Source organism: Musa acuminata, chromosome BXJ1-11, assembly GCF_036884655.1.
Source record: "Musa acuminata AAA Group cultivar baxijiao chromosome BXJ1-11, Cavendish_Baxijiao_AAA, whole genome shotgun sequence".
NCBI lineage: Eukaryota > Viridiplantae > Streptophyta > Magnoliopsida > Zingiberales > Musaceae > Musa > Musa acuminata.
In genome coordinates this window covers 4,860,481-4,888,337 of record NC_088337.1, presented here as the reverse complement: position 1 = coordinate 4,888,337, position 27,857 = coordinate 4,860,481, and the positions used below count along the sequence as shown (strand labels likewise).

Below are 27,857 nucleotides of genomic sequence, written 5' to 3'. Positions count from 1 at the left end.
GGATGAGTATACAATACACCAGTCTATCTAGTTATTTCGATGTCCCTCTCGAGTAACCTATGACTAGGATTATTTAGGATCTATGTTTAAAGGTGAATCGGTCTCATTATCGTGATCTCATTACAATCTGATTCTCAATGCATAGATCCATGTACATCACAATATATATATGCAATAAGCAATATAAAGTGAGAGAATGTTATAATAATATAATAAACAAAAAGAGTGTATGTCATGTCATACGTGTCATCACTCACGTGATTGGCTTATAGGCACTTATGACTAGCAATGACTAGTTTGATATTCGGCTTAGAGGATCACACACATATGGTAGGTGTTGCAACGAGTAGAGGTTCGGATATGAGATATTCGTTGGAGCTATTATTTTAATGGATATATAGTAAGTCCCTGGATTATTGGATCTTGGGATAAGATTAAATAAGAGCCGATGAGAGATTATTGGTTAGAGATCTATTAATCTAAGAGACTTAGGTAGTTGGATAAAGATCAAATACCCAATAGGGCAAGATCCATTAGGGCTAAGTTGATAGAGACCTCTATAAATAAGAGGGAACTAAAGGAGTATATGCCAGACCCTTTTAGCTATCATCTCCTATACTCCTCTCTCCCTCTCCTCCTCAGCCAATTACCCTAGTTTAGGGCATGTGGATACCCGAGGACCAAAATGTCTTTGTAGCCAAGAGAGTAGTATTCTCTGAGAAGGAATACATTCTTGATGGAGATAGTGGAAGCGTGATAGAGTTGCGTGAGTTTGGAGAACCTAGCTCAAGCATCATTCCATAGTCTGAGTATGTTCGGGTACTTAGCACACAAGTTCCAACTTTACGTAGGTCTGACAGAGTACTCTATCATCATGAGAGATATGTGGGATATATTAAAGGAAAGAATATTGAAGATATTGATCCTCAAACCTATAAGGAGACTATTATAAGTATAGACTATGGAAAGTGGCAAGAAGTCATGAATTCCAAGATGGATTACATATACTCCAACAAGGTTTGAAACTTAGTTGATGCACCTGAGGGTATCGTACCCATTGGTTACAAGTGGATCTTCAAGAAGAAGATCAGAGTAGATGGAAACATTGAGACCTATAAAGCAAGGCTAATGGCTAAGAGTTATCGTCAACGGCAATGTGTTAACTATGACGAAATCTTCTCATTTGTAGCTATACGAAAATCCATCCAAATTCTATTGGCTATTGCAGCATACTATGATTATAAGATATGATAGATGATGTGAAAATAACATTCCTCAATTATAATCAAGATGAGAAGGTATATATGATACAGCCTAAGGGATTCGTGTTAAAAAAAAATCCAAATAGGATGTGAAGGTTGCTTAAGTCCATTTATGGACTAAAGCAAGCTTCCTAAAGTTGGAACATAAGATTTGATGAGACAATCAGATCTTATGACTTCGTTAAGAATGAAGATAAGTTTTGTGTGTACAGGAAGGTAAGTGAGAGCACTATATATGGATGACATCCTAATTATTGGGAATGATTTAGGAATGCTCTCCATAGTAAAGACTTGGTTATCTAGACATTTCTCAATGAAGGACTTAGGGGAAATATCATATATCTTGAAAATTCAGATTTATAGAGAAATCAAAGAGGATAATTGGCTTGTCCCAATTCAGGTACATAGACTCCATTGTCAAAAGGTTTGGTATGAAAAATTCCAAGAGATGTCTCATACCAATGAAACATATATCACTTTATAGAAATATGCCCCTAAAGAGTTCTGAAGAAATAATAGACATGTATATGATACCCTATGCCTCAACGATAGAATATATCATGTATGCTATGCTACGTAGTAGGCCTAATATAATATATGCTATAAATGTTACGAATAGATATCAGGCGGATTGGAGTTTGGAACACTAGAAGATAGTAAAAGTTGTTAGATAGCCTAACAAACTGAATTCGATATTATAGTTAACACGATTGGAAATGCTCCTTTTGATGACAATGCGATCGATACTACCCAAAGCACTTAGCTTTCAATGACAACACAACCAACACAACAAAAAATACTTCTTTAGATTATAACACTACTAGTCTAGTCTAAAGTACTCGTTTAAAAAATAATAGGATTGATATACCCAAAGAGCCTCCCCTAATAATAGTACTCCTTAATTGATATAATTTACCTCCTTTGTGAGTAGGGTAAATAATTGCTACTCGTATTTTTGTATCGATAGTAAAAAAATAAGAATCCTATCATGCCTCAACTCCATTGCACTCGGCAAGGTATAATGGGAGGTGCAAATGATTCCACTAAGGCCAACATAATTCTAATACGCATCTTTCATTCTAATAATCCTCAACCTACATTATCAAAGCTCCCCCATGTGTGTTTCTTAACACACGAATTCACAAGCTCTTTATACATTTGATTTTATAAGTCTCGGCATTCAGTACACACCTCACTCCTCGAACTGACTTAAATATTAAAGGAGTTTTCTCAAGTATGCTCTTGACATAGTTTTATAGGGTTCAACACCTTAGGGGACTCTATGTTTTCCAACATCGATCATAGTTAGACACAAGATAGGACCTTGGCTAGTTCCAAATCGGTATCCCAGTTGACTATTATATTTTGACTTCTTATCGCAGTGGACCATTATATTTTGAGTTCAACATGTTGGATGGTTTTTTTATTTTTTTTTGTGCAAAATAAAAGTGATGATGGTGGGATTTAAGCCAGGTATTTATTTTATTTTAGATATTTTAGGCATCAACTCTCTTATTTCAATCCTAGTGTGTTGTATGGTTCCTAATATTACTTAGTTGGAATCTACTTCAATCGATATGGCATGACCATACATAATATTGAAATCACAATCGGCAAGAGTTGACAATTAGCTACAGAAGTTATTACAAAACTGATTACAAAAAAGAAAAATAAAAATCAATCACATTAAGATTACCATCTTAGGATGTCCGTTTGATATCCAAACATTACTTAACTTATTGAGATGGAATATGGGATCTTTTGTGAAGATAAATGATCTATTAACTTATATAATATATAACATTAGTATCGAAACATCGGTTAAGCTCATATACACCAATTAAAATCTTTTTATATTTTCAATATGAGACTAATCAAGCATGTTATAATTAAGTAGCACTTTCCAACTAGAGATCATGATAGCTGGTTGGGTATTTTAGTCCCAACCGGATATCTACTTGCAAATTATTTGGGCCACGCTGCGGTTAGCCCACAGGCCCACTACGGTGTCGCTTTACGTGGATCGTCCTATGACAACCCATGGGCCAAACATGTCTAACCTGGAGTGAGCCTGCAGGATGGCGACAACCGCAGCGGCAAAACGCTAACCCAGAGGACGCTTCCATCTGGGTAGAATAACCCACAAACAATGCTGCTAAGGGTGTTCAAGCGTGGAAGACACAAACGTGGGTTTCGAGCCCAACCAAACATCCAACAACAGTACGCACCACGCAGCATACATGCTGTGCACTTTCTGGCAACAAAAAACTCACGAGAGATACAAGGAAAGATCACTACTTTATGAGGTTAACAACATGCACCAGTAGTGTTGGTGAAAAGATACACGCTGTGCACTTCTGGCAACAAAATGAAAAGGTACATGCTGTGCACTTCTGGGAACAAAAAACTCAGATCTCACAAAAGATACAAGGAAGATCACTACTTCATGAGTTTAACAACATGCACAGGTAGTGTTGGTGAAAAGATACATGCTGTGCACTTCTGGCAACGAAAAACTCAGATATCACAAAAGATACAAGGAAGATCACTACTTCATGAGGTTAACAACATGCACAGGTAGTGTTGGTGATCCAATAAGAAAACGGCGCTGCTCCCAGATGCTAATGCTTTCCGTTGTGCTCTTTGATCTTTTTTTGTTTCTTGGAGTTGTTCCATGATGATGGTAGACTACTCTGGGAAGTTCACATGTTCTTCTGAGCTGCTAGACCATAGGGGGTTTGTAGTCAAGCATTTCTCTTATATTTAACCGAATTGAAGGTCCCATTGATGAACAAATATGTGCACTTTTCCAGTAAACTCCTTTTGCACCAGAAGGTTTGTTTGCTTCTATCGATCTCTGCATACGAGAGAAAGACAAAACAAAGACAAAACGGTTGAATTAACCATATCTTTGCCGATAGACCTATTTCGTTTCTCAGAAATACTTGAGTTCTTTGACAAAGAAAATACATACAACTGCTGCTACCAGATTGACAATAAGGTCTTCATCAGAAAAATTGATCTTCCCAAAAGGTAAGTGGACAATCCCGGTCTTGTCCACTCTGTATTCAACTTTACCTTTCTTAAACTCTTGAATAGCCTGAAACAAAGATTTTGTTACTGCCATCCTTACACCTTCATGCTTACACCCAACTATTCCACTCTCAGAAACCAGTAGGTAAAGCGGATCAATGTCAAATCAACTATCAAACAATTTAAGTACAGTTAATAAAAAAACATTCAGAGATTGAACTACAAAAAGATAAGTAACATGGAATTCACATAATAGAGTAATTTTATTATTAAAAGTCACTTTAACATAAAGGCATAAAGATAATCCTTTGATCTGCTTAATCAGTCTAAGAATCTTGAATATCATAAGTAACTAACAAAATAAATCCTCCAAAGCTGTCTTTTATACTTTGGACTTTATAGGATGAAGAGATCCATGTACCCTTCCCAAATAGTTTATAGTTATGGCTTATTATTATCCTTTAAAGCATGAAATATCATTTAAAAGAAAATTACAAATGGTTAAGATCAATGATTGAAATAGCGTACCGTACCGGAGTTTCGACATTCACTCGATATGATACGATACTGTATACCGAGCGATATACCGCTCGATATATATATATATATATATATATATATATATAATTCGGCAACGTCGCCTCTCTCTTCTCCCGGGCGGGACGTTGCCTCATTTATATATATATATATATATTTTATAAAAGGCAACATCGCATCGCCTCGGCAACATCGCCTTTTCCTTCTCCCACACGGGGCGACGTCACCTCATATATATATATATATATATATATATATATATAATTTTATAAAAGACGACACGATATCGTCTTTTATAAAAAAAATTATATATATATATAAAATATATATATATATATATATATATTCCGTCCTATCCGATAACGGGCAGTCCATGTACCGGTCAACTGACGGACCGGTATGTACCACCCATACCGGACGATATTATTCGAAGCTGCATACCTTGGTTAAGATAAAAGGCTACTCTTGTTACTGCATAGTTCTTTCCTTTTTGCACTACTGTCAATAATCCATATTGATCTTGATGTTCTGATCTCTAGGCAGCCAATTAAACCAACGAGAGAAGTAACATGTTTAAACTTTGCATGAACATGTTAGTTGTAGTAGCAATTCTTTTTAGTCAAATTTCTGAACATTATTACCTTGACAGATTCAACACGCAAAAAGCATGACTTGAAGATAAAGTACTGTAAAGTTTTGTTTCAAATGATAACATTTTTCACAATTATCATGACCAAGGTTTACAGACAAAGGCAGAACCAAAGTTGTTTTTTTAAAAACAAAAGTGTGGAATTTCTAGAGCCCACACTTTAGTTGTTTGGATTCTTGAACAACCAAGAAGTATCTTATCACACCAATGTATGTTACATCCAAAAGTAGACCAAACCTAGACAACCAATTCAAATGCTTACTCATCTACATCCAAAAGAAAAAAAAAGAAATAACCAGGGCAGAAGTCAACAGAGAAAAGAAAATAAAAGGATTCCATCACTAAATGTGAACTTATAAACATCTGTTAGAACTTCATTCTCTGCATATGGATTGCAAGATCTCTTTGAAGTGAACTATCCTACCAAATTTCCAATGGAAGTCAAAACTAAACCTGAGAAAAATACAATTATGTGCAATGAACCTCTTCTACGTTTACATATACAATTAAATGGTTCTGCTACAACTAAATTACCTATAAAAGAAAGTGTCCCAGCATAAGAAATTTTGTGTAGCAGTTTATTGATATTTGATCCTTAAGTCAGGCGTTGGATTCAAGCTGAGATATATCAATTAAAGCATATAAATGCTTCAAAAACATGATGCTATAGCTTACCAAAAAAAAAAAAACTATACCCTACCATATAAATGTAAAAGCAAGACTACATGGTATCCTGTTACATGGTTCAAGTTGCCTAAGAACCCTTATTTCAGCATTAACAAGTCCCACATTATCTAAGCTGAGACAAATGCCAAATACTTGACAGATAGCCTGTTGATAGATACCTCAATGAATCAATACTCATTTCCCTTAGTTAATTACAGTTTTCATCTTGCAAGATCACCTTACTATTGGTCAGTATTCATTTACCAACAAATTCTCTAAAGATATGAAGAATTTCTATTTCATTATTAAAGTGAACATAATCAAATTTCATAGGTTCAAAGCAAACCTACTAGCATTATTAAAATGAATAAGAAGGTGGAAAAGAAAGAAGGAAATAAATTCCCTGTGGAACTCTGTAGCTTCTACAAATTCAGAAAAGCATATATTAAAAGTGAATCAGGTTCAGAAAGTTGAAAAACATATCTGTGTGCAGGCAGGCAATAGACCACATAAAGCTTAACCAGATAAAAAGCCAAAAGAAGATTGACGCCTTAGGACAACCAGCAATTTTCAACCAATATTGACCTAGAGACCTGACTACACATTCTGGTACCTCAAGAATGGTCAAATCTGATGTAACATGAGGACAATATATAGCCCTTCTTAAGCATGTTATGAAAAAAGATCTGACAGAAAAATTACTACTTGAAAAGCATCAACCAAATAAAATCTAATATTGACAATCAATGCCAATGTTTCACCAGCAACTATAGTAATTTGCAAACGAAAAAAAAATTGATAGGAGAATCACAATATGTCTCAGATTCACAAAGGAGCAAATTTAGGAGAACAATGCATTGAACATCACAATTGGTTAAACAGAAACAAGTTTGTAGAACAACATTTTCAGCAATACCTGAGGTATGTCTGTGGTAACTGTACCAGCTTTTGGATTAGGCATAAGTCCACGTGGGCCTAAGAGTTTTCCCAAACTGGCAACCTGATTATAGGCATTAAGAAAAACAACAAATTTAAGAAAATAATCCAATCTTGCCCATGGAAAGGGATGAAAGATTACGTAGATAGAAATAGCATATTCACTTGGAAGGAAATTGAGACTAGAAAATTATGAACCTTGAAGTATTAAAAACCGAGCAATAAGTTTGTATTTCTTGATCTCTGCACCTACTAGAGTTACAAAAGCTGGAAAAAAGCAAAACAGCTTTCCAAAAATAAAGAATTTAGTGCATGTGTATTAAAATAAATTTTCAATCACAATATGGGTGGTATAATTTCCGTTAAGAATTATATATTTTGTACATTGTAGTAAGAAGAACATCCAAAAGGCAATTATGGACATTAATTTGAGTAGGCACTTAACATAGTGAAACTTTTTCTATTATTAGCCAATATCCAGTTTGATTTTCGATAACTGGTGAATACTTAATCAACTCACTGGAATGAATGGTACTTAAAATCATATCAATTTGCTTACATAGCCTTATGCATAAGATTTAATTTATTTACATTTATGAGATATCTATTCAAGAACAGCAGCAACTTGAAAGCAAGAAGTCCTTTTGTATACAAGATATAGACCTTGGGCATCATATCTGGAGAAGCAATTAACTTATCAAAATCCATAAATCCGCCTTTTATCTGTTGTATTAATTCTTCCCCACCAACTATATCAGCTCCCGCATTTTTTGCTTCATCGATTCTTTCACCTAGAGAATTTGGATACACATGTGAAACTCAAAGAACAAATTATTCAACAAGCTTATGAGCCTGAATTCATATAACCACAATTTGCAATTGATATTGTCAAAAAGCAACCACTATGATTGTAAGACTACTTGAATATATTAATCATTTTACTTTAAACAAACAATTGCAGAACACAAACATTTGGATTCCAAATCTACAAAGAGGACTTTTTGCTGATCAATAAGAGAAATTGGAAACATAAGAATAATTCACATCAAAGTAACTACCATATCTTCTTCTCTCGACCATGGCTTTATAGAATACCTGAATTATAAATGAATTGATAATCCAAAACGAGGTGGCTGGCTGTTTAGTTCATCCCTAAATCAGAGTTCCCATGAGAACTTTACAACTAATTGGTTAACTGATAAAAATATTCAGCAGTTGAATTTAGATACTTGAAAGTTGAAACTGTTGTCAAGACCATTAAAATTTTTACTTAAAGCTCACCCTTAAATTACTAAAAAAATGTCACCCTTAAAACTTAATTCCAAAATGTGACACCTAATAAAAAAAACCTATTGGCAACCTGAAGTCCAGTTAGAATTCAACTTAAATTGGAACCATATACATATATCTATGCATGTGTAGAACCTCACTGTTGTTGCTCTATTACCACTTCAGAAGGATTTGGGACACGAATGCAATATATCTGTATGCTCTGTGCACCTAAATCAGCAATGTCCAGCATTCACAACAGACTCACCTGCTGGCTCAGCCATAGATGCATATATTGCAAGTTATACATAGAATTATCTCCTACATGAAATAGTAAACAGTCAATATGTGCACATCTATCATTAATAGTCTTGCCACCCTCCATTTCATGGAACAAAAAACAAGCAAATGTCCATATTTTATCGAGAGAAGTAAACAGGATTTGCTATATAGAAAAGTGCATGAATCTCCATTATGACAAAGAAAGCCACAAGTCTTCAAGCCAAATAATAAAAATAGAAGTGCAAGGAGTCATGAACAGGAAGATACTGTTCCAAATAGAAATTGGATGAGAATAGGTATGTCCAGTACAATTACGGTAATGTCGTACAAGAAGCAAAGTAACTCTATAACCAAATGCCACTTTTCAATCTTTGGTTGCTCATGGATCACTAGTTTCTAAAAAAATCATTTTCAAGATCTCATTATTCAAATGGTAAAAAAAAGAATAAAATTGACTCATACACAAACAGAGATCAATACTGTCGTGAAAAGCTATCAATTCATCAGAAAAGGCAGAGAAATTCATGTCAGACTTTTTATTAAGACAAACACTGCAGTCTGTGTTACATTGTTATTGCAACAACGAAGAGTAGAATGTAAGGGAAATGTGTGTGTGTGTGTGTGTCTGTATATATATATTCTGAACGCACCTTGTGTGAGCACAGCCACTTTAACAGTCTGCCCGGTCCCCTTCGGCAAGTTCACCTATATGACACCAAAACACGAAATGAGAAGCGCCATAATATCCAAACATGATCAAACAAGAGTGCAAGAAGGAATCAACACCGTGGCCCTCAGTTGCTGGTCGTTGTACTTGGGATCAATGTTGAGGCGGAAGTGGGCCTCCGCCGACCCCACGAATTTCGTGTTCGACGTTTGTTTAAGAAGTGAGATCGCCGCGGGCACGTCATACTCCTTCTTGTTCTCTCTCAGTTTCTGTATCTCCAAGAACCGCTTCGACCTCGTCTGCTCATTACAAGAAGATCAACAAATCTGGAGCGACACATACAAAACCCGACACACATACGCAAGCAAACATAGAGATAAGTACAAAGAAGAAGATATACTCTGTCTCTCTTGAGAGGCAAGGCGGCCTTCCCGGTCTTGGGCTTGGACGGTGGGGTTGCGGTGGCGACGGCGGAGTCGGAGTCGGAGTCGGAGTCGGAGGCGGCTTCACCTTCGGCAAGCTCCGCTTCCGCGTCGGCGACGGCCGCCGCCGCCTCGAGGCGCACGAGGGGAGCGTCGAGTTTTCTAGGGATGATAGGGAGCCAGGGTTTCGCAATCCGGTGAAGATTGTGGAGAGCGTAAGCGGCGGCGGAGGAGGAGGAAGAAGAAGTGGAGGAAAGGGGGCGGAGAGACGAGGGGAAGTGAGAAGCGACGGGCTTTTGGGAGGCGAGAGCGGTGGGTGGGGAAAGGGTGGTTGGGTTAGCGATGGCCGCCATCGCCATGGAGGGGGAAGGAGGTGACGAGCGCAGGGTGGGAGGGAAAGGATAAGAGAAGGGGACACCTGGACGCTTAAAACTGCCCTGAGGAGCGAGCCCGTGGCTTGCGTTGGGCTACTCGATTTAGAGAGAGGATTTGGGTGTGTTATCGTCGTTGGTTTAGATAGATCAACACAACAAGATAACCCTTTTACTATTCGGAAAAGGTTCCTTCTTCACGATATAATAATTATATCACAATAATCTTGAACATGTATGGTAATATTGTTTTTATTATTATTTTAATTCTTTAAAGAAGATATCAAAATCATATGTAAAAGCAACAAACCGACACATTCGGCTTGCGAATTGGGCTCGTTTTGATGAACTTATCATCATTTGCTCGTCTACTGTGGAAAAGAATATGATCACAGGGCATCATCTCTTCAATACTGAGGCTGAGGATTTTATTTTCGTCCGGATCAGTCCCAAAAGTCTGAAAATATGGTCCGAACAATCTTTTAATGTTTTCCTACTTCTATGTAATATTAATTCTTTTTTCTTTCAGTGTTAGCTCAAATTGACACAATGCTCTCATCGATAACTTCTAATGTGATTTTTTTAATATTTTTTTATTTATTTTAATTAATTATATATATTTATTTAACATGGACATATTCAAACATGATACTAATTTCGTATCTAACATAGTAAAAAATAATAATTAATTATGTTAATACTTATCCTTATAATATGAAAATAAGCATCAACATAGATGACACAAAAAAACAGACATGCCTCGTTATGGTTATACTAATTTTGAATTGAGTTGTACAAGTTGTAAAGTGAGCAACTAAGTTAGAATCAGTAAATTCGTAAGCCACTCCTCACAAATGCATAGGTGTGCCACCTCTAATTTGATCTATCATCTCATGTGTGATTAATAATAGACAACCATCGAAACAACATGATACTAAGAACAGAACATTAGCGTGGGTTCCTTCTTCTTTTATTAATTTCCCTCGGTCGAATGTCTCCGCGAAAAGAATACTCCTAATTCCTAAATACAACAAAGGAACAAAACCTAGTAAGTGGCATTACTTTGATAGACACGTGATATTAACAAAGGCAAAAGTTCTATTTTAGCTACTATGGTTTTGACTATAAATCAGCTCATATAGTTTATTCGTATTTGAAATAATTTATATATTTTAAAAAACGTAATATATAAACTCATCTCATCAACTCATATGGTTTATTCGTATTTAAAATAATTTATATATTTTAAAAAATGTAGTATATAAACTCATCTCATCAAATTTGAGTTAATAAACGTTAGAATCTGTTTACGTGACGTACTAACTCTTAATAAATAATTAATTAATATAATGATATATATAATTTAAATTTAAAAAAATTCATATTAACTCATGCGGTTTTGATCATTAACCACTAAAGCCCTTATAATTTTGCTCGTATCTAAAATAACCCTTATATTTTTAAAAACATATCATATAAACTCTTTTTGTCAAGTATGAGTCAATAGACGTTAGAGTCTACTTACGTTGTATGCTGACTAACAATAAATCATTAATATAATAATACTTATAATTAAAATAAAAAAATTAATATCACCATCAATGGCGAGAGAAGGTGTCATCGTAGAAGTGACCACTAATAACAACATCGAGTCGTTGCTGCCTAGCAAGGTGTCGTACGCATGCAACATCTCTCACGTTAACGACAAGCTCAGAAACTTCCGATCCTATCTCATGTGGATGTGCATCAACTAGCACGACACTAAGCATGTAATGGTCTATTGATCCCTCTTCCTCCTTTTGGACGTCTTCATCCCTACCACCTCCCACTTCATCTTCTCTTGCACTCCCACTCATCACACCTATGATGTGATAGTCCAACTCTCCCCTACCGTCGCCTCTGATCTCATACCTTTGCCTCTCCACTTTCATCCACCACTATGACCTTCGTCGTTTCCTCTTCTTCGATAAGATAAATCTTTTTTTAACTTAAATTATACATGTTATTATATTAATAATTTATTATGAGTCAACATGTCATGTAAACAAACTCTAATAGGAAGGACTTATATATTACATTTCTAAAAATATATAGATTATTTTAGACAAACAAAATCAAACCATAAGAGCTAAAATGAACTCATTTTTTAAACTTAAATTACACATTTCATTATATTAATAATTTATTATAAATCAATATATCATTAACTAAAATTTAATAAAAAAAAACTTATATACTATATTTTTAAAAATATAAAAATTATTTTAGATACGAGTAAATCATAAAGACTTAAATGATTCATGGCCAAAGTCATAAAAACTAAAATGAACCTTAACCCTATTAACAAATATTTATCCATGCAAATATATAAAAGAGCCAGTAAGCCAAATTTCTTCATTCTATCCGATAAATAAAAGCAGAAAGAGTATAAAGAGTATTTTGATCAAATCATAATTGCAAAATGCTAGAATATCTTAACAGGAATTATCGTTTTGAATAGACATTTAAATGAAGCTTTCATATATTTCACAACTTGCAAATGAAAAAAGAACCTTCAACGGACAACAGATAAATCATGAGATTCTTGAACTCGTCTCCAAACAAAATTACCTGAGAGAATGGGATATCCAAGTTGTAAATTAAGCATTTCCTAAAGATCACTGAATGTACATATTTGGGTTTCCAGAAAAGTTGGAAAATTGGCATTTTGGATGGGTAAATTGAAGAGCAAAACAGAAAAACCAACAGAACCTAAAACTGCAAGTTTTGTTTCTTTCATTTGTTTGCCTCGATAAATTCTCTGTATTCTTTCTTCATTTTCACACCAGGTACTGTCCTGCAGGTAGAACCAAAAAGAAGATTAATAATAGGCCATGAACAAGAGAATGACATGAGACAGTATCTGCAGAGAACTAGCAAGTTGCCTATGCTGTCATTAGATCAGGTAATAGTAGTCACAAACATTTTCTTCTTTTCTTGATATAAAACATGGGAACAAGCACATATGACTAGGCTGCAATAAAAAATTGTCTAGACACAATTGAGTTTTGGCTTAAGTCCAAAACATCCATCTCAATCTTGCATCAGTTCTGCTTGGCAAGCATATTGGAGTTCACATATCTCGATCAAATGCTAAGTCATAAACTTAGACTTTAACAGGTTAATTTGTAAGTTTAGGAGAAAATGAGTATATAAAGCTGTATCATTGTTTCCTTGGAGCTCAGAACTCTAAAGGACAAGGATATGTTGGGTACTCCCAGCCCCCAGGAACCTTACCAGTAAAAAAAAGGACACATCTATTAGTTGAGACTTCCAATACATCCTCTAAAGTTATAATATCTAGACCAGAATTATTCAACAGTGGATATCTCCATACAAAGGCCCATCATCCTAGGAAGCTAGTAAAAGAATACATAGTCGTCAATTGAGATTAGTATAATTTGAATATGGTCCAGAGACAGCAATCTGTCTCTTCATGTTAATGCATTGACCTTATTTTCTACCGGAAACACTACACAACATAGTCTAGCTTTATAAGATCTTAATCTCCAATCAAATATCAGATGGACAATCTACAATATAAACATGCTGAGATCATCACACTTGAAATCCATTAAAATGAATATGCACCAAGAGAAACCAATATGAATGCCTGTGCAGATTTATACATTTCATAGATTTCTTTCTAGGAAGTTCAAGCTAGCACGGAGACATCGTGAATATTGTCTTCATCTAGGGAAGCACAAGGCAAGGTTGAAATGACAAAATTCTGTAGTGGTTTAATAGTCTCAGTCCATGAAAATAAATCTTATTCTGTATTCTAGGAATATTCAACAGCAAACTGGATGAAATTTATCCAAAAAAATAGCAGGTGCATGCAAGAAAGAGCAAGTTCAACCAATATGTATTAAAGCAGCCACAGTGCTCTAGATATAATCAAACTGACCTAAGCATTTCCCTTTTTTTAAAGAATTGAACACAGGGTGTTCCCATAATTCCCGCTGCTTCTGCAATTTCAGGGTCTTCTTCAATGTCAATTTCAACGAAGTGCACATTTTGATCAAATTCATCTATCACCTGCGATAAAAGAAAGTTCCATTTTACTTATGCTAATAAACAAGTGGTAATACTCGCCTTAACAAGACTTCTCAAAACGAATACTGAAAGAAAAACTGAAGACAGGTCAGGCCGGCGCATGATGGTTTTTGCCTACCTCTATCTAAGCTTCATTAGGATAAAGGAATGGAAATTATACAACAACAACAAAGAGTAATGTTCCAGTCATTTAGGGTTAGCTACACAAATATTTTTTCATCATTGAACTATGTAAAAGGCGACATATTTAGTTAAATCAAAGACAATCAAATCTCTTTTGTTAGTCTCTAATAAAGTCTTATTAGGTTGTGTAGTGTTTTCGGTAGAAAACCCTGATGCAAAAAATGAAGTAATAACCATGTATTATTTTACCAGCTTCCTAGGTGTGGGTTACTAAATTGAGATGGGTGTTTCAAACTAATACAGATATTCTTTCTTTGTCAACTAACCCACGCTAATACAGTTTATGTATTAGAAGCCATATAAAGAAATTTTGAATTACACTAAGGACCTGCATTGGCATTATTTTTCTACCTAAAATACTGTACAAAGAAAGATGTGAGGAGTGGAAGGACGGGAAGGAGAAGAAAAGGTAAACCATAAATCTTGAAGGAAGACCATAACACTTACAAGATGGTGTTTTCAGAAGCAATAGGGTCTTTCAGTCCATTGTTATTTTCAAAGCTATAGGTGCACAAAATTTAAGCCTTCTGAATTATTTACTACATTAATATCATTTTATGATATATTTTTTAAAAATATACAATGAATATTTTCTGATAAATTATTAGTTTGTATTGTTATCTTGTATATAATGTTTTATTTTGCAATTGAAATTATTTATTTTTGTATAAAGTATCTTTTCTCAAATTTTGTCTTATAAATTTTCTAATATTTCCATACTTATTATAATTTTTATTTTGAATTGTTTTCTCAACCGATTTCAATCTCATCAATCCAATTCTATTAATCCTGTTGATCCTGTAGCCAACAAAACCTAATACTAATCTTGTGGAACTATGATACCTGAAGTTGGGTCCCAAAGGACCCAAAACCTTATGACATGGAGATTATAGAATCCAAGAAAGAATGGATAGGCTACCTATTTTATTAAGCTATCCATTTCCTACCAACAGCAGGACTTCAATAGCCGGAAAAATGTCACGCTTCTTGTATTTTTAAAAAGGCAAATCATCCAATTCGCCGGTGCAACGCATGGGCCACAGAGAGGAACATAACATCTTGGGGTTATCAATTCTTATAGAGCTTTCTCCAAGCCCACATACTCACCCCAGGATAAAGAGGCAAGTTTAGGTATGAAAACCAAATACCTATGGTGTGAGTGGAACAAAAGGAGCAGAAACAAAGCAGAGAAAGCCACTTGATTGATATTGATAAAGAATGCTGGAAAGACAGGACCAGGAGCACTCATTGGAGAAAGTGAAACTATTACTAGAAAAGTCATGTTGTAATCATGAAGCCAGAAAATGCATCCTTAGCCAAGCACTGGACATAGTGAGGCCATGTTACTGAAGGATATGATAAATAACGACGACAATGCCCAAAATAATTATTTATGCTTTCATAATATTTTCAGCCAGCTTAAATTAAAACTTCATATTAAGTGCAAAACTCTTGCAAGCATGAAGTTCTCCAACTTTGGAACCCTCGTTGGAATAAGCAAAGGGCCGACATTTTAATTGATCTCAATGGTGAATTTCTACCGTAACTGTTTGAACCTGATGCTGAAATATCCCATATGTTCTATACACTCATGGACACCATGCAATAAGCTTTTAAGAAATGCTAACTGGTGCCCAGCAAAGTTCATTTCATGTTTCGTGAAATGGCCTTTTCCCCATGTTAGAGTCTTTAACAACTAACGAATTACAAAAGACTGCTTGAGTACCAATTTCCTTCCATGATGAAGGTTTTAATTGCAATTTCAAACTCTTCTAAACCATTCGTGAGCTGAGGTTTAGGACCTTTAGCTCAAGCTTCTATTGGCTTTGTAGAAATCGGAGAACTGTGAACTTGTCGATCCACATGTACTTGACACCATAAATAATAATTCCTTAAAGTTGGACGATCCTAGTGGAAGCAATTAATATAAGAAAACGTACCAGTCTTAGATTCTCATGAATACATGTTTAATTGGCTTGATCATAAAAAAGGTTGCTTGTTGTAAAAAGCTACGGATGTACAACTTGAGATCATCTTGAATTGACTTTCAGTTAAGCTTGACTCATATATAAACAAGCAAGCCAGAAAGTAAGACTGGCTCAAAGGTGTATATCAAGCCAAGCCTGAAATTATCACTGTTCAGTTGAGAACTCAAGATGGCTCAAAGTTATGCATATGCATGCATGCGTACACCTAAATACCAAACAACAAGTTTACTAAGTATAAACTTGCCTTACAATGTATGGAGTCCATATTCACTCTTAAAATAATTTATTTTAATTTTGAAACTATAATGAATGTTTGTTTCCATTTCAATTGCTTACCCCAAGTAACAAGGTACGTTGAGATAATAATATAACACCATAGAAGACCAATACACCCAAGCCTGAACCACTCTTCAAAGTTGAGATTAAAAAGGATGTAAATCAATAGTCCATCTCAGTCATGGATGAAATATGAATTTAGCTCATCAAGCCACTTCATTGAGGGTTGTGATTGGCTTGATTTCAAGTTAGGCTCAAAATCTAACAATTAATCATAATGTAACAAGCCCAGATTGATCATTTATCTAGGCTCAAGATTAATTCCAACTGAAGCTTAGACATTGGTGATCTTTCTATAGCTTAGCTCAATTACACCTAGTAACAAAAAAACTAGCCAAGTGTTTTTGATGAGCATGTGCAGATCCTGAAACCGCTCTGTTGTTCAAAGGCCAACATAATTACCATTATTGCAACAAAGAAAGAACAAGATATCCCTCTGTTCTTCCATCTCGGTTTGTCTTGTCATGTTCCTTGTATGCTGCCATGATCCCAATACCCAGTGTGCTATAATATGGTTCCCACATGTGCAGTTACAATTACCAGATTCTAATTTATTGTAACACTCCAAAAAATTCAGGACTAGAAGGTTAGTTGTTGTTATTATCAATGTAAAATTAGACAATAGATACAGCATGGAGTTTTGGACAATATGAAAAATAATAATGACTATAAAAAGGAACACAAACCTGAGATTAAATATCTAGGCATACAAGTACATGAATAATTGTTTTCAAGGCATAATCTTATGGTACCTTGCTTAAAATTGGTTTCAGTGTCCTACATGGACCACATGTTGGTGCTGTATATAGAACACATAATAACCTTGGGCTTTCATGATACAACTTCCGAAGTGCATACTGCAAGATCCAGCTCCAATTAAAGTGATGTAAAATAAAAGCTCTCATGTTGATGGTACACTATCAAATGAAATGAACTTCTGTTACCTGTCCTTTGTGCTTTGTCAGTGTTATATCAAAACCCATTTGTACATCCTTGTCAGTAAGTTCCTTCTTGACATCTTCAGTTACAGGCTGTTAAAAATGAAAAACAATACAATGGCATACTGATTTAAATGTATTCACTCATGTTCATGATGGCAGGTGCTTATGAGTTTGACTTAACATCTTCTCTATTGGTGTCAATTGTGATTAAACAAAACAGTTAACTTTTACCACAAATTATAAGTGGCCCAATAATCAATACTGAAACATTGGGTGTACATTAAAATTGAACATAGTGAATCAGTATACTCAAAGATGCAACTTCTAGTATACCATCTAATCACAATAAAGGTAAAACTTTATTGGATTTAGGTTTACATCCATTAAGTTTTCACAGTAGCAACAACTAACCTTCTAGTCAGATAGTAGTAGCCATCAGATTGAATTTCACAGTAACATAAGCCAGTAATATCTGATTGAATTATACTGAAACATATTACCTGATGGAACTCAACAAGAAGATTGTTTGAAACTAGATATCTTTCAACAGATAAAGCAGCAACGCATCCAGAACCAGCAGCAGTAATCGCTTGCCTCCACTCATGATCCTACCATCACCAACAAGAAAGTGAGAATCCTGGATTTTAATTGTTCCAACTTCCAACCCAACATAAATTACAGTTTTTCTACCAGATCATTTTTCAGTTTTTGACCTGAAACTTACAAATCCAATATCACATTAAAATTTTTTTAACTTGCATATGGTTTACTTAGGCTGAGCTTGGTTTCTGACCAAGGTTAAGTTGGTGTTTTTTGGTTTGACCATCCAAATGCTCCTCAGTTAAAAAGGTTTAAGTTAACCTAGTCAAAGGGGTATAATCTGTGTATGACAAAGAAATGTCAACTGCACGAATTAGATTAATGTGGGATTTGAAGAGAGTCAAAATATAAGCTAATTTGCCCCAAGAAAGAAGCATATTCCATGACCCAACCCTTGATAGTCCCAAAGTAGCAATCCATCACAAAGGAGACTGTGTTTGATCAAATCCCAATTTAAGTCAATCGAACCAGATCTAGCATCCTCTGGGACCAAAATGGACTTCTAGTGTGTTTAGAGGTATGTCTAGAATTTTCATGAGGACAGCACTTGGTCACTTCAGGAAGATTCTCGATATGGGTTATAACACCAAGAAAAAATCCTAGCCAAAAAAGGAAAATAGGCACTTGTTTGAAAATATAGAAGCAAAGAAACCTTGGATAACATATGTTTAAAAGGATATTCAGAAAGAACATTCTTGAATATTATTTAGTAACCAGAACAATCCTTAAATATCATTAATTCGAACGAGGCTAACATGAAACCACTCAAGGAGTAGATCAAAGGCCTGTCTGCTGTCCGTGACTTACTCTGCATAACCATGTCACAGCAGCGACATTACACAAAGTCTCTCTCTCTCTCTCTCTCTCTCTCTCTCTGATCCTGCTGAGTCTTATCCTCATCTCTACAGTTAGTCGGATAGTAGCCATCAGATTGGTGGCAGCAACTGCTGCTGCCATCACAGCCTCTATACTCTTTCACCCTTGGAAATAGATAAAAGATATTATCAATATTGGGTTTCTCACCAACCCTATATGAATAAGTTGGATCGGGTCCAAATCCCCCAATCCAAGGTATCCTGGTTACAAAACAACACAAACAAATAAATTTTTATTTAACTACTACCATGTTAATTTTGCTTTAAGCATATGCAAAGGGTGTTGTTCATCTTCCTTCTATCTTACAAGATGCAAAACTGTGAAGAATTATCAAGAAATTATGGTATATCTCGACGAAGTACAAATATATATCATGGAAAACAGTCTAGAAAAATAAATATTAGAATTAAATAAGACAAGAAAACAATCATGCAAGTACAAAAAGAAACATCAGCATTACCTGTACATCACCAGCAGCAAAGACACCTTCAACTGAAGTTTTTGCTGTGCCTTCTTTGACTAAGATATATCCAGAACTATCAAGTTCAATTTGTCCTTCCAACAACTGGCTGTTTGGAGTATGCCCTATACCATAGAATAGACCTTTTACATCGAGTACTGATTCTTCGCCTGTATCAACTCTTTTTGTTAAAACTCCTGACATCTGGCCCTTGCTATTGCTAACAACGTCCATGGCTTCTGTATTGAAGTGCACTGTGATATTTGGGTTGTTGAATACTCTGTGAAACATTCGCCATAATCAACCTGTTAAAAAAACATTCAGGGATTGAATATTTACCATCATCAATGCTTGTAGTAACTTGCTTGCATCAGTATACAAGATCCATCAAAGCTGTTAAGTAATAAAACAATAGGGTATTGTTGATTAATTACTGGACTTTATAACCTACAAAGAACTGTGGAACATCCTCATGTTACAAATGGAATGATCATTATTATGTCAGATACGCAGATTGCTACAAGTTATTAAGTAGTCTTAGTAAGTATTATACCAAAAGAAAGATACCCAATTGGACCATGATTAGTATCACAAATTTAAGCTTGGTGAAACATGTTGCCCATAGTGGATGGATAAACATGGAACAAGAGGATGACAGCAATTATCAACCACTACAAAGTCAGTCGTGCATGCAGTCGTCATGACCTTGTGCAAAGAAGAAAATATCTACCAACATTTTCATTACTGAAAATACCCAGGCATATCCACCAGCACATCATACCAAGACAAGCTGCCAACAATACTGAACATATCAATTTAACATGTACCCAGGAGTAACTAAAGCAGAAACAAGTTTTTTTCTTTTCTTGATTAAGTAGCTTCTCACATGTGAAACAGAGCAAAGTTGTTCTAACTTCTAACATATAACAAAGTAGATTTGATTCGAAGCATCGAAATTGGTGTACTTTTAATGACTTCATATTTTTCAATCACAACTCTTTTTCTTTCAAAGTTCCTCTATTGGTTTCAAACTTCCAGCTAGAAACCCTCAATTGGTTGCAGACTTCATATTTTTCAATCACGTCTAGGATGCATGATGTACTTTTAAACACACCAAGTGTCCACACTGCTCAATGCACTGACACAAAGCTTTCTAGCAACCAATCACTGCAATGTTTGGTCAAGTAAACTTAAACCTTACTCTTTTCTCCAAAATTAATCCACAAATGATGATTCTTAACTCTCATGCAGTGATTGGTAATGGATGAACTTATAGTATATACAAAATAGACTTCCATGGTTTACATTATTCCCTGATGATATTGTCTCATTTGATGAGAGTTCCAATTGAATTAGTTTTAAACTAGATACCAATCCGTAGTGTCGGTACGCTAGTATGTACCAAGTTTTGGAAAAAGCCTGAAAAAAAAGCTCAGAAAGCAAAATAGGACACACGGTATAAGGCTTGTACCGTTGTGTATTAGGTGGTACAAGCCCCATACCAGATGGTACAATCCCTGTCTTGGATGTACGAAGTAGTATAGGCCTTATACCAAATGGTACACTACAAACTAGGCACAATGCTTGGTTTCACCTGGTTTGTGCACCGATAGGTTTTCGGACTGATAAATACTGCCTGTATTGAACTGTATTGTGCAACATTACAAACCTTGAATCTAAGAAATCGATGGTTTTAAATTAAATAGGACTAAGACAAGATATGAGATTTAATTTTAGTAATACTAAGAGGACCAATACCTCTCAATCACCGTCTTAGTCTCCTCAACCCTCTCAGCTCTCAACTGTCGGCTCGGTACCTCTCAGTCTCCTTGATCTCCCCTCAGCTCCCTCTCGCCTTCTCAACTCTTCATTGCTTTCTCAGCTCTCTGCTGCCCTCTCATCTCTTTGTTGTCAAGTCTCCATCACCAGTCTCCCCCACCCCCACCACCTCTCAGCTCTTTGTTGACATTAATCTGCTACCCTCTCAGCCACACTCTCCGTTGCCAAAGACATCAGAATATACCTCTTTCTATTTTTATTTTAATGATCATCTAATTTTTATTTTAATGTTTGTCTTTATTCTTAATTATATATTTTTATAATTTTTTTATAATAATGAGTGTGTTGCTTCATTCGGCCAAGCACCTATCTCCTCAAGCAATTTGGAACTTTGGCACCTTCACTAGTACAACAAATTATCATCCAATTTTGGGTATACACTTAGTCAAGTCCCAAACCAGAATCTAAGAATGAACCATCTAACCATCAACAATATTAGATATGACATAAAACCTCAAGACTATTTAAATAAATAGGTTAGAAAAGATTTTGTAAGGTAGACAAGCAAGTAATGGAAGGTCTCAGTGAGATGGATCTCCTAGTCCTAACAAGGCATAGTTGAACCAGTTAGATGCTTCACAAAGTATGTTGATTGCAAAATATTCTAATTTGACATAGGAGATCAATTCAGCTAGTCCACTAATTTGAGGGCTTCATAAAGAAAATTAAGTCAGAGACCTTATAAAACTATTTACATATACAAGAAGGTACCTGATCAACAAAGCTTAAGCTAGATATATGTCAAAATTATGGAGGCTAACAAGCCAAACTGCAACGAAAATTTTCACTTCAGCAAACAATGTAACATTTTACTCTATCAGCATTAAAGGACACACCTGAATAGGATCAACAAGATGATGAACTACTTTAAGATGAAGAGCTCTAGACATCTTACCAATAAAAAAATTTTTGAATAACTTGAATGGATACGATCTTGTCCAATAAATGAAAAAAGGATTGCCAGACTCCAAGATCCCACACTGATGAGGGGTATGGGAACGGTCAATGAGAGCTCTGAGAAGAGTCAATCTATGCAACCCTACCATGCAAGAATGAAGATAATTTCCACGATTCGAGTCCTATTCAAATAGATTGCAAGCAACCTTAGCATGACACCAAGACCCGCCCTCTAGTTTCCACCAATAAATATTGTTGTAAAAAGAATATCCATGACCTGGCACTAGAATAGACTGATCTTGGAATATGAAAGAGATAAACATGGAGGATTTCAAAGCTCATTTAAATAATAGGTAGAGGTTTATTATTGATTAGTTTCCTCATATATGTGAGTATATTATGTGGATATTTGCTCATTATCAGAAGAGCTTTGTTATTAGAAGAAAAAGATGCTCATTCATTATGAAGATTTAAATCATAAAGACCCAAAAAGACTTCGGCTGGAAAATAAATTATTGCATTAAGTTAACTAACCTGTCTTGCATAGCTTTAGATGCCCGCAGATGGTTTTTACGAACAAGCAAGTGTACATGGCGTGCATATTTGGTCAAGTATAATGCTTCCTCAGTAGCTGTGTCACCTCCTCCAACAACAGCCAATACTTGCCCCTTGAATAGTGGTGATGCTCCATCACATATTGCACAAGCACTGATCCCTCTACTCCAAAATTCGTCTTCACGAGGCAACCTAACTCTTTTGGCATTTGCTCCTGTTGCTATGATAAGACTATGGCATTTTACCTATATGCATAAACCAAAAAAGGAAAAAAAAATTAACATCACAACATAGAATATAGAAAAGAACATTGGCATCAAATAAACTAGCTTAATATCAACTTTTACCATGTTAAAAAAATTTAGGACATTCATATCTTTTATATGGCTGGATGACCTTTTCTAAAATCCTCATCGTTTTTTACATAATAGGCAAGGAATGAACCTTTTTTTATCAATATCCATATAGCAGTAATTGGACATCTTCAAGTCAGCAAAAAAAACATAACACTTCATCTAATGATTTATTAGGTATATGACATGTTACATGTCTTCTCAATAGAGTATCGAGTAGCCACATCATGGTCCAACTAAGATCAAATATTAACTCCTTTTATTCTGCATAAGTAGCTGGAGACTGGCCATATATATGCTGCTAAAAGGAAACTAAAAACAGAAGAGAACCATTTCAAGAAACATATAAATGGTGAGTATATACAATTCCCAAACTAGAAACATACTTCCTTTTGAGAATTTCTACATAGGATCTTACCATATTCATGTTTTTTTATTTTATTTTATTCATGTTGATTATCATGGAACTGTACTCTTTGAGTTTCAAAAATGTCAGTCCAATTCAAATGTAAGACATGATAGAAACATCACCTTAAAATTTTATATTCAAGGTTGAAAATTTTTATTTTAATCCAAATAACATATACTTTCTATAAATTTACGGTTTAGCTACACTTTATTCTTATTTAAATATAGTTTACATACCAAGAAATTATATGAAAAAATTAAAATGGGATTTTTTAAATTTCGAGCTATTTTTGGAATACCAATGCATACCATTGTACCAACATATGATACACTAGTGACTATCGTTAAATACCGGTCCAACTAGGAACCAACATAGCCGGTCTACATGAGATGGTGTTCCTTGCACCAAACTACCACTTAATTGATATTATGAGTGCACCATATAGATAATAAAAGAGTTGGGAAGGTTCTTAGAGATTTCAGACTTCCAATGCAATAAAATAGATGAGGAAAAAGTTTGCATATGGTCAATTATAAAATTTCTGTTTTAATTGTTTTTGCGAAGCAGCATATATGAACTTTTCTATATGGATATTTTCAGAATGAATTTGGTAGAAACTAGAAAGAGGTAAATGTCACCTCACGCTCACTACTGCGGATGATGAAAGGATTAGTCCGGACAACAACAAATTCGACATCTTCTTGAAAAAGTTCAGCACCCCAACGTTCAGCTTGCCGTCGCATCCTACGCAAATGTCATGATTGTAAGTTATAAAATCAAGTAATGATTTATTAGTTAATATAGAAAAGAAAAAAATTACAAAGCGAAAGCATTTAGGCATGTAGCATGACTTATATACCTATCCATCAAATCAGGACCGGTTATCCCTTCTGGAAACCCAGGAAAATTTTCAACTTCTGTAGTAGTCATTAACTGCCCTCCTGGAACACCACCTACTTGATAACCTTCAAACACAACAGGCTTTAAATTTGCACGAGCAGCATATATAGCTGCAGTATAACCAGCTGGACCAGAACCAATGATCACCAAGTTCTCAATTCCACTAGAAGAATCTGCAGCAAGTATCTCATTTAAATTTTACAGAATAATCCAGCAATTTCTAATAGCTAAAAGCAGATGACAATCATATACCTCAATGCACTTCTTTAAGATGAATAGAAAAATAGATGGCCACAAATGCCATGATTTTCAAACATCTAAATGTTTATTTTGGGGGAGTTTTAATGGACAGACAGGGAGATAGAGAGATGAGATCCATACTTACATAATACACTCATAAATAACATGGACTAATAATTTATTACAGTTGATTGGTATAATTTTGTAAAAAAGCAACAGGATGACCTGCTGACAAACTAAAAAAAAAGCTTATCTCTAGAAGAACAAAATTTCCAAATAAAAGAAAGAAAAAATTTCAATATTAAAACCAAACATGCAATCAAACACTCATGTCAATGAACGTTGGCAGTGGTGGCCCCAAAATATGGCAATATACTGAATTTCCATTTGCAAGCAGTATTGTCAAAGGTACGCCTGGGCTAAAAGGAACCAAGGTTCCAAACTGCCCAAGGTGGTAAGTGCTTACCTAGCCACTCATCCGAGCAAAGCAAGATGCTCACCTTACAAAAAATTAAAACAGCATGAGTATTGTGAGCCACTGCCCGACTCATCTTGCAAATTATATTTTTTACAGGTGTAGTGCACTGAAATATCATTTGGTATCGATGTACCATTAACACTGCAGTCTAAAAATCACATGGAAAATCACTGAAACTAGAAAAAGTACATATTCTTATTACTTTGGAATTTTCTGTAATCATTCACACTGAGTTCCACACTTGATATCCTGCTGAAGTCCTAAGAAAAAGTGTGTAAAAAATTATTGAAGTTCTTAACTGGATAACTTGCTTTACCACAAATAGCTACTTCAAAATCCTTTTCCGTCAAGTTTTACCATCAGTATTGTGAGCAACTTCCACATGCTTAACCAATCAATCTTGTGGCTCTTGATTACGTTACGAGATTTTTTTATAGCATGACTCTAGTGTTCTTATACCCATGGCTTGATGTAAGTAGACTTTTTTTGCGAAGAATAACTGAAACCTGCTGATCTTACATACATAGCTGAATTGCTCCTCAAATTCTAAAATGTATTCCTTAAACAGTAGTGGCTCTCCCACAGCTTAAACTAATGTGTGCTAAAGAACACACTCGGTACACACACATAGCATGCAATTGTCTCCAGTAGCCAATCAAAATAGACTAGATCTATGAACTAAGTCATTCAAATGTTAAAATAATTTCTAAATCTTACTGAATCATCCAAAGGTACCCCAGATCACCTCTTATGTATGTTAGCTCCCTTGGAATGTGATATAAGAGATGGCAGTGATACATGGAAAACTCATTTTGTATCCTTCCATTGACATCAAAAGCAAGTTAAGAATGGGAGAGCACTAAGACTACGAAAGAATATAATTATCCATGATGCTGTATTTGCTAAATGAACCAGAGATACCATTATAGTCTCTAAACTCACAATTCCAAGTTCATAATTGGAAGCCATATGGATGACGTAAGGATCTTAAGTAAATTAAATGACCAATTTGGTCCCTAGATAGGACGCTTCCATTGTCTAATTGTAATGTTGGAATATAGTAATAACACTGTCTTTCAAGGAATTGGCCTACTGAATCAGAGGCCTTTATCGTATTTAGATTTGATTAGTTATAGTATAACAATAGATCAATAATCAACCAATAAAAGGCCAATCAGATTCAAGAATTTTAAAACATAGTATAAGTGTCCTCATAGGAGGAAAAGATATTCAGGAGACAGTCACATGTTTGGTTAAAGGTCAGTTACATGAGATGATTCTAAAAATCCTTGGACGTTTTTTTTCTTTTCCCTTCTGTATATAATACTACAGATAAATCAGCATTTCATTAGATGATAACTCTAGTGTCACAGTCAAACAATTGCAGACTTTATAGAATACAATGCGGATATTGGAAAAGGCATATTCAGTGTGGTGAAAGTTCCCTTTATCTTCTTCAAAATTCTTTTAGTTAGTTGCATTTCAATTACTTCCACCCACCAGTGTGGCATGTTTGATCACTCGTACTATGTTCGCATTGATGATGAGATACCTATAAGTTGTGACCAACAAAGAAAAGGCATACTTTTCCAATACCCTTCAAGGCAGCAAATCATATATAAAAGTGAAATCAGCAAGGTAATGCAAATTCTTCAAGAACAACTTCTTGAGCTGAGGACCATGATTCGTCCAACATCAACATCGACAAGAACGTATGATAGAAACAGGGGGAATAATTCGGCAACAGCCGCATCAAGCAAGCCAAGCCTCACAAGTTTCAAAAGAAGCAGAACTAGAAAAGGCAAAAGGGCGTCAGCGTTATACCTCCTGAAGGAGAGACTGCGGCGACCTCGTCCGTGGAAGAGGCGGCCGGGGTAGCGGAGACGGGAGCGCTGGCGCGACGGCCGACCCAAGGGTTCAGAGGGCGCCGGGACGGGCAGCGAAGTGGGGGAACCCGTAGGAGAATGGGCCGGTGGCATGGGAGGGAGGATGTCGAGGGCACCGCCACCGAGACAACAGCCGTCATACCTACCGGAGAAACGGCCATTTGAATCGGAGACGGGAGAAAGAGGAGGCGGAGAGAAGATAGACTGATCAGCGAGAGAGAGAGAGAGAGAGAGAGAGAAGGCAGCGGAAAGAAACAGGTAAACAGGGGTTTGGGTTAAGGTTTCGTTGGTGGAGAGGGGCCGTCGTGTCATCCGTTATCTGATGACCCAACGCCGGCCTCTCCCTTCCATCGTTTGTCTTCTTCTTGGCTTATTTCAATTTTTTTTTCTTTTCTCGTAACATTTTACATCCCAAATTTTGCTTCCATTAATTGTTTTTCCTTTTCTCGTAACATTTATGTCTCGGACTTCCATTAATTCTTTTTTTCTTTTCTCGTAAGATTTATGAAATCCTGAATTTTGCTTCCACCAATCTATCTTAAGGGATATCGCAAGGATTGTCTGAATTTGTGGTTACAAAAATTACAAGAGATCCTACAAACACACTGTTCATAGTCTTCCATTCTCAGGAGGCTTGCATAATTTATTGTTTGATAATTTATCTCAAGTAAAATAAAATTGTTTGATATCAGAAAAAAATCATTTCCAATCTTGATGTCCAAAATTA

General features: G+C 35.5%; 2 protein-coding genes across 3 annotated transcripts; both read right to left on the bottom strand.

Annotated features, from left to right (window-relative positions):
- Positions 1-3,677: 3,677 nt before the first annotated feature.
- On the bottom strand, positions 3,678-10,160 carry LOC135596981 (large ribosomal subunit protein uL1c-like). 2 transcript variants are annotated; one of them, XM_065089329.1, is made up of 7 exons: positions 9,702-10,151; positions 9,421-9,600; positions 9,285-9,339; positions 7,747-7,874; positions 7,064-7,147; positions 4,237-4,362; positions 3,678-4,119 (listed from the first exon to the last, which is right to left on the bottom strand). In XM_065089329.1, exons 1-7 carry the CDS (start codon positions 10,080-10,082, stop codon positions 3,985-3,987), a joined length of 1,089 nt encoding a protein of 362 aa, XP_064945401.1. In that variant the 5' UTR covers positions 10,083-10,151; the 3' UTR covers positions 3,678-3,984. The 2 variants fall into 2 exon arrangements, with proteins under 2 accessions (XP_064945401.1, XP_064945402.1); XM_065089330.1 differs by lacking the exon at positions 4,237-4,362 and having other exon boundaries at positions 9,702-10,160.
- Positions 10,161-12,705: 2,545 nt separating this feature from the next.
- Positions 12,706-27,432, bottom strand: LOC135596980 (thioredoxin reductase NTRC-like). The gene is made up of 10 exons (XM_065089328.1): positions 27,069-27,432; positions 24,486-24,699; positions 24,265-24,370; positions 22,844-23,109; positions 19,574-19,853; positions 18,138-18,245; positions 17,641-17,727; positions 17,449-17,553; positions 14,041-14,171; positions 12,706-12,930 (listed from the first exon to the last, which is right to left on the bottom strand). Exons 1-10 carry the CDS (start codon positions 27,289-27,291, stop codon positions 12,870-12,872), a joined length of 1,581 nt encoding a protein of 526 aa, XP_064945400.1. The 5' UTR covers positions 27,292-27,432; the 3' UTR covers positions 12,706-12,869.
- Positions 27,433-27,857: the final 425 nt, after the last annotated feature.

What these genes read in the sequence shown, in the direction of transcription:
- LOC135596981 (XM_065089329.1), bottom strand. Translation starts at nt 10,082, where the DNA reads ATGGCGATGGCGGCCATCGCTAACCCAACCACCCTTTCCCCACCCACC. An exon ending in ACCAGCAACTGAGGGCCACG is followed by an intron (nt 9,340 to 9,420) that starts GTGTTGATTCCT and finishes GGTGTCATATAG; the next exon opens with GTGAACTTGCCGAAGGGGAC. An exon ending in TCAATCTGGTAGCAGCAGTT is followed by an intron (nt 4,120 to 4,236) that starts GTATGTATTTTC and finishes TCTCGTATGCAG; the next exon opens with AGATCGATAGAAGCAAACAA.
- LOC135596980 (XM_065089328.1), bottom strand. Translation starts at nt 27,291, where the DNA reads ATGGCCGTTTCTCCGGTAGGTATGACGGCTGTTGTCTCGGTGGCGGTG. An exon ending in CGCAGTCTCTCCTTCAGGAG is followed by an intron (nt 24,700 to 27,068) that starts GTATAACGCTGA and finishes TACTTGCTGCAG; the next exon opens with ATTCTTCTAGTGGAATTGAG. An exon ending in TCTAAAGCTATGCAAGACAG is followed by an intron (nt 19,854 to 22,843) that starts GTTAGTTAACTT and finishes AATGTTTCACAG; the next exon opens with AGTATTCAACAACCCAAATA.